Genomic DNA, 7,912 nt, shown 5'->3' on the forward strand with positions numbered 1-7,912 from the left:
TTTTTTCCATTTGTCAACAATTCTAATTTGGATTAAACATATTTTAATTTGTCAAAAAAACTAACTGCTATAAAAAAAGTGTTTTTTTTTTTTTTTTTTTTTTTTCAAACTTTGTTTTAAAATCATAAATGGGGAATGGGTTCCTCTCCATTTTTAAAACAACAACCTAACCTCCTTTTATATATACAAAAATGAGGTGTTTTTTTTTTCTCCTAACATCTCGCTAACCAAAAAAAAAGGGTGATGTGGTGTGGGGTATGCCTGATGCGCATCTTTTTACAATTTTAGGTTGAAAATGATTTTATACTTTTTTTTTTTTTTTTTTCTTCCCTTTGAGGTTGGGGGTTCTTCTATTAATATTTTTTTTTTTTCTAAAACTGCATGCATAAATAGCATTATATAATAATATATGCCAAAATAAGTACTGACAAAATTATGCACTTCTGTTATGGATCGCACTTGAGAAGTGCTTTATTAATAAATATTAAAATATTTTTCCGTGATACTTTCTCATCTCTTCTTTTTATACTGTTCTTTTATTTTTTTGTATGCGAGCATTTTTTTTTTTTTTAATTAAGAGGTAGAACTAATCTATGGACCCACTTTTTAAAATATTTTTTTTTTAAGACCACAATTTAGAGCTCTACCGTCATTAGGGATACAATTATAAATATATTTATAAATATATTGGTTTATTTTTTTTTAACAGTCTTAGAACCTTATTAAAAAAGTATCATTCGTCAGAAGAATTTTGAGGGAAGCCCCTTAGTTTTAATCGCCTGCTAAATGGGCATAATATATATCACATCCTCCTGGGGTATGTCCAAACGGATCGTAGGACAATCAATGGGCGCACAGCACAGCCCCCCTACGTGCATACGTTATGCGTACAATTTATATATAAACGTACAACTTAGTCCATGTACCATTTTGCCGCTTGTGCTTGCGAGATAGCCAGCCAAAAAAAAAAAAAAAAACAGCCACTATTTTATAATATTACTATCATATAACCTTCCTCCGCCCACCAGATGATACATACTTTTTTCAGAAGACTCACACGCCAAGAAATTTTAAAGAGAAATTATTTTTTTTTTTCCTACATATGTTACCTAGCCCATTTCTCACGTTCATAATACCCATCAAGCCCAAATCCCCCTTTTCATCATCTCTCTTCCCGTGCAGCTAATATATTATTTATATATAATACATAAATGCATAAATACATGAAGATAATATTATTAAGTACATATATACATTTGCTATACCTACATTTATAATACGTATGCATTGGAGTTATGTGGCTAGAGAAGGTGATAGGGTAAGGTCTTTAGAAACGTAACCTAAAAAACCAATCTTTTTTTTTTTTAGCATCGCACTTTTATTATAACAATAATAATAGCATGAGCCGCCACGCTGTAGCCTAAACCCTGAACCCTGAGGAAGAAGAAAAAAGCAATCCGCGACCTATTATCCGTAGCAGCGGTATCGCAGTAAGCACATCCTGTTACAACCTCGTAAGACGGACATATATACATATATATATGTATATATTAGAACCCCTTAGAGAGTCGTCACCTTATTTATAAACGTTTTCCCAAGTCATTTATCACAATGGAGAAAGGCTTAAACTTTATTGGAGACCTGTCCGAGGAATTACAGAACACCGCCACGAAAATCCTACCAGACATCAAGGGAGACGTTAAGGAGTATAAAGAATTCATGGACAAAGTAGTAAAGAATATTCGTGCCCCCAATGACGTTACCACCTTATTCGCTTTATGCGCAATATCTGCAATTATTTTTATATACAATATAAGCAAAATGCTTGGTGCCCTCAGGACCCATACGCTCGCCAAATTATTAGTAGTTTACATGGGCCTCTACATGGTTGCTTATTATAGCGGTTTTACTGGGAAATAAAAAAAAAAAATAAAAAAAAAAAAAATAACCGGTGCAACCATATATATATGAAACCTGTGTTTATACCACATACACCTAGCAGTACTCCCATTTAGCTCAATATAAAAATGCCAATTGTGAGCAAAAAAAAAAAAAAATGTACAGATTATCCCAAATGAAGCACATCAGGCTATAATATTAAACGTGCCTGTCCATATGATTATAACGGTAAGTGCGACATGTGCTGTTGCGTCTCCCGGAGCATATTCTTTATGCATACCTGTGCATGTGTATATGTGTTGCCGCGAATGAAATTTTTTTAATAACCCAGCAGCTTCTATTCTGTTTGTTTGTTTGTTTAAATATCTCTACAACGTGATGTTTTTATTTTTTTTTATCCCCATATTTGTTCCCTTTTGCCCTCAATGCACTGAATTTTCCGCGCGCATACCCGTCCCTTTTTTTTTTTTTTTTTTTTTTTTTTTACGTACCCAATTTTGATTCACCGCAATTAAACCAAGTTGCGCATTACAAAACACTGCCCACGAATAATAATCATATGTCCGCTGTCACCAATTTGGTATAACGTTGAAGCATACTTTTTTTTTAAACCTATACCTATGCGCGAGTTTTGCCCAAGGGGGGGTGGTAAAACCACTTATATATACCCCCTACCCCTACGTATGTATACACACAATGAAATTTTCTACACATGTGCGCACGTACTTACGTATATACACGTACAAAAGCGTGTGCCCATTTGTTGCGTTATCATTTTTATGCGTCAACGTGTGAAGCCCCTTCCAGAAGGGAGGCACACACAAAAAAGGTGCAGTGTGCAGTTTTTCACAAGGTTATCCGATGCTCACCCGCCCACCTGTAGAGTTCATACGCGTAGGGGTGAACTGAATTGGTGCAATGAGTCCCATCCCTGTCCTGGGAAATCCTTTCTCACTTTGTTTTGTCTCATTTTGCTTTATCTCATTTTGTTCCAATTGGAAGGCTGTCACCGTTCATGCGGCTCCGTACAAGCTGCGCGGGCATCATAATGAGGCCAAACACAACTCCAGCCCTGTCCACATGTCCATACCATATAGAAAAGCGTACACGAACGGACACGCGACAGAATTATCCCCCCACACACACACCGATAGAGAAATCATAACGCCAAGCAGCAACGCATGTGGTGGCCACTTTTGTGGAATGTCTCGCTACACATCAAAATAAATAATTCCCGAATTCGGCGGGAAAAAAAAAAAAAAATAATTAAAAAAAAATAAGGCGCCTTTTTTTTTTTTATTACCCATTTAGCTGGAAAAAGATATAAAACGGAGCAGCTTATTTTGCGATTAATAACATTTTTAAAGGAATAGCGATATAAAATGCAGCACACATCAACCCGTATTTTCCAACTTGATTAACCCCATTTAACCAATTTTTTTTTTTTTTCCTTCTCCATGGGAGTCAAAATGTATGCTATGTTATATGGTGAAAGAGAGGTTATACACATCCGATAGCCTTCGTGAACGTGCTACTTTCTTTATTCCTCCTCACATTTTTATATGCATCATTTTGTAAAGGAGAAAAATTAAATCAAGCAGAAAGCGTTTAACTAGCATATCTAACATGTACGCATGTATGTATGTATGTATGCATGTATTTACAGCAGCTGTTTTTTTTTTTTTTTTTTTTTTTCACACATAATTTTTTATGAAAAATTCAGGGCAGAACATGGTGTACTTACTAGCGAAAAATATATAACGCGGGTCACTTGTGCAACACGTTCGCAATTGTGACATTTCATTTTGTATACGTCTTTACGTAATCGTATTCTGGACAAAAAAAGGTCATTCAGCACATAATAGCACAGTCAGTATATTTTATAACACTCCCACCCCCCTCTGTTCATTTAGCACGAGGGCAGGAAATTGAACGCATGGTATTATTTTTATAACTTACGCAGATGACCGAGCCATATCTTTTTATTTGTAAAACGTAAAGTAACACATCATGGTGTACTTGCATGCCATACATACAATAAATCATATATAAACCTTCATATGAATTCATATATAAATATATATAAATGGTGATAAGCAAAAAAATACGAGCGCACGCTTTACTTGACCTTGCTACATTAAATATATATTGTTCCAATTAAACATATTTCCTCGACCCGTGTATGAAAGAAGGGCACTGCTATAAAAAAAAATAGGGTCCTTTAAAAAAAATATTTCTTAGAGAAAAAACCTACACATTAAATACCGAACCGTTTGTACAGGGAAATGCAATTTTTTTAAAGCAGCGGAATGGAAAAATTTGGGATGGAACAAAAATTTTTTTTTTTTTATTATCGCGTCTCCGTTCGCATGAGCGTCACTGCTGTAATGAGCTATCGTTGTTATTGCTTTCGCCTTTGCTTTTACCTTTACCTTTTCCTTTACGTTTACTTTACCTTTTATGTTTACTTTACGTTTACCTTTGCGTTTACTTTACGTTTACCTTTGCGTTTACTTTACGTTTACCTTTGCGTTTACTTTACGTTTACCTTTGCGTTTACTTTACGTTTACCTTTGCTTTGCCTTTACTTTCCCTTTACACTTTCCCCTGTACCTTCGCATTATCCCCTTGCCACATTTTATCACTGCTAGGGTTAGAAGAAAAAATTACGCGAATGAGAATGCTCGTTTTTTTCCCCCCCCGTCGTTTTTATATAGAAAAAAAAAACAAAAACACAACAAAATTCTTTATATTTTGTTTGTTATTACTTCCATTTGTATATAATAGAATGTTATTATATGCCCCCCACCTCATTAATAATTCTTGGCACACTCGATATATTAGTATGTTCTTCCCTGCCTGTTTACACTCTCCCGCTTTTATACATACGTGTACATATAACCACAGAATGTAACTGATAAATTTTGTTAGAACCCATATTAGTAAAGAGCTTCTTACGTAATGAAAACCGATTATTATTTTGTCCTTTCCAAACCCATTTGATTTGAAATTAACTGTGGAGAAAATAACGCCAAACAAAAGTAATACTAACTGAAGCAAGTGAGTATGGTCGGACGCGCCGTCATCCGTCTCCCCCCCCCCTCCCCACGTTAAGTGCACGTGTGAATAAGGTACATATATAATAAATGAAATATTATGTGTGAATCGCATTTGTGTTGCACCTTCTGGGTGCTTCGTAGTTGGCGCTACCTGCATTATGGGAGTAACATACTTATGTGAACTCGATACATTTGTTATACACCCATTTGTGTGTATACTATACTGTCCTGCCAATCTATGCCCTGAACTAATATATAAAACATCTACACCGATTGTACATGTAGAATTTCTGCTTCATGAATCTTTTCTCCTTATTGAACCCAATTTTTACCTTAACTTTTTCTTCCTGTTCGTGTCACAGTTTCTATTTTTAAAACCTCATTTTTTTTTTTTTTTTTTTTTTGCAGATCCCTACATGTACAGGGGTGTGTGGATATTCATATATATGGAACCTTCGCCATTGGCATAACCAAATTTGGAAAAGCGCGCATGCGCGCGTGTGCGTAGGCACATTGATACCTTATAGCACCCTATGGGAGAAATATAATAATAATAATAGAACAAGAAGAAGAAGAAGAAGAAGAAGAAGAGGAAGGGAGTGCCCTGTTGTTCCCATTCTTAAATGTGTTGCGAAAATTATAACTGTTTTAAAGCATGGTACTTCAGGATCAGTCAGCTGTGTCTTCAACGCGAAAGTCCGTATATGGGTGCAAAAGGAGAGTCAAAAAGTTTGTCACGAGCAAAACTACACCCAAGGGAGCGGATAAAGGCGCAGGCAAAGGCGCAAGCAAAGACGGACAAAGGAGAATCACAAAATGTATTACAAACTGTATTACCACCCCTGTCGCACCTCACACAAACCAGAAAAATGACTCTAACAGAAGCAACAATTCCGTGAAATGGGCCCTGTCTAAGCCCAAGGTGATAATCGTACCCCTCCTGGCCATTTTATACGTCCTATCATTGGTAAGGCCATAACGAACAAGTGCATGCGCTGAAATAGGCCTCTCTTTTTTTTTTCCTCCCCCCCCTCTTCGTGACATTTTGCAGATATGTAGACTTAAATTACAACACCCATGTAGCAAAACGCATACAATGTGTGTTTACACTCATGCCAGGAACGCTGCGTTCTGTCCTAATTAACCCCTTTGCTCATACACATATGTGATAACCCCTTTTTTTTTTTTTTTTTTCCAATGACCCCCTCCACAGCATGGCGTGTTCTGCCCTCAAAAGGACTTTCATCATTCGAGATCGCTAGTTGAACAAAATGCAATCCCTGTTGTATATATGCCCAACCTAGATATTTCGCCACCTGTAACTTATGCTTGCGCCCCCTCGGTTATTGAGGTCTGGGCAAATAGTAACGCAAGGTCGGGAACTAATAAGAAATTAAAAAATGCTCTTAAGAGAAGTGTTAGTGAGAAAAATTTTAAGAAGAGATTCAAGTGGACATGGCCTAAAATATCAAAAAAGTTTGTCGACGCATCAAGAGGAAATGAGTTGAAAGAGGATCCCAATCAACCTCGTGTTCTCCTGACCTGCCATGATCTACACAGCCCAAGTCATATGCAGTACCCACTTGATCTATCTAGTCCGCAGGATGTGCGTTCTTCCCCCGGTTCATTGGCCCCAACGGATCACCAAGATGCATATGAGCCACGGGCCACCCAAACCCCGTATGAACCACTAGCCACCCAAACCCCGTATGAACCACTAGCCACCCAAACCCCGTATGAACCAGTGGACAATCAAAACACATATGATTCACGAAATGCCCATGACCCACCTGGTGCATATTACCCAAGCGATGCAGAAATAAAGAACAGCATTTACAACACCATGAAGGAACCCCAAACGATAATAGATTTAGCGTCCTGCAAAACCCTTACGCCAAAGGAAAAAATCGAGTTCTTCTTCTACAGCACGAGCAGCTATATATATTTTACTCAAGAAATGAAGAAACGAATTTTCGCAACTGGTCCCTTAGTGACAAAAAAATACATGGCGGAAATCTTTTTTGACTTATGTGATGAACAGAAGAAAAACTTCCTCTTCATGAAAGAAACCATGGCCAAAATATCCTTCATGTTAGCTGATCAATTTAATTTACCAGAGGAAAAACGATCAAAATGTTGGACCCAAGTGGATAATAAACTTAACAAAGTAATGAACCAATTTGATCTTCGTGATCGTGCTGACTTTAATCATTTTCTGATGCAAAAAAAACGTCACGCTGCTGAAGATTTTGAAAGTTTTATCGAAAACAGAATTTGCTTATGGAACAAAATTACCAGAGAAAATAGATATGAATCCTTTTTAGAATTGTGTACAAATTTAAATAAAAATTCCTTAAGGAACAAATGTGCAGATCATGATAATAATTATCAACCTCAACAGTCAAGTGACTGTTATGCTGCTAGTAACCCAGACGTGTCCAATAACGCCATGAACACCAATACCCGGGTCATGTCCCATGAAACCCCTACTGCTAGCACCCCTGTTACGCTTCACAACACTGTAAATGTCGCAAGTTCTCCTTCACAATACAGCAACGTCAACGTGAACAGCGGCAACGTCAACAGCAGCAACGTAGAAAATGGACCTGTGCCCTGCAACAGCACCAGTGTCGCAACTAAGCCCATGCCATGCGCTACCTTTAGCCCTAGTAGGCCCACTGTGCAGCCATCTCAGTACAAAAGTTCGAATGCTAATGTTACTACCTCCGTGCCCTCCAACACTTTGAATGCGAACCCCCCATCCACCCCGCCTTACACGACGAGCGCAACTGTTACACGTGTACCATACAGCAATTTTAACCCTACCATCTGCACCATACCACAAGGCACACAGACCCCTAACGCCGCCGTAATACCGCAAACCACACATACACCTACCATCTCCACCATACCGCAAACCACACATACACCTACCATCTCCACCATACCGCAAA

The 7,912-nt window shown here is 37.6% G+C and overlaps 2 protein-coding genes across 2 annotated transcripts in view; both read left to right on the forward strand.

Annotated features, from left to right (window-relative positions):
- Positions 1 to 1,611: 1,611 nt before the first annotated feature.
- On the forward strand, positions 1,612 to 1,920 carry AK88_04314 (uncharacterized protein; the record flags this gene model as incomplete). Its single annotated transcript, XM_012481924.1, has 1 exon — positions 1,612 to 1,920. The coding sequence occupies one exon, from the start codon at positions 1,612 to 1,614 to the stop codon at positions 1,918 to 1,920; it is 309 nt and encodes a 102-aa protein (XP_012337347.1).
- Positions 1,921 to 5,613: 3,693 nt separating this feature from the next.
- Positions 5,614 to 7,912, forward strand: part of AK88_04315 (uncharacterized protein) — a gene marked incomplete at both ends in the record, with an annotated part of 3,069 nt that continues 770 nt past the window's right edge. The window contains 2 exons of the mRNA XM_012481925.1: positions 5,614 to 5,925; positions 6,172 to 7,827. Of these exons, the coding sequence (XP_012337348.1) occupies positions 5,614 to 5,925; positions 6,172 to 7,827 (1,968 nt within the window). The remainder of the gene's footprint in view (positions 5,926 to 6,171; positions 7,828 to 7,912) is intronic.

Source organism: Plasmodium fragile, assembly GCF_000956335.1.
Source record: "Plasmodium fragile strain nilgiri unplaced genomic scaffold supercont1.59, whole genome shotgun sequence".
Classification (NCBI taxonomy): domain Eukaryota; phylum Apicomplexa; class Aconoidasida; order Haemosporida; family Plasmodiidae; genus Plasmodium; species Plasmodium fragile.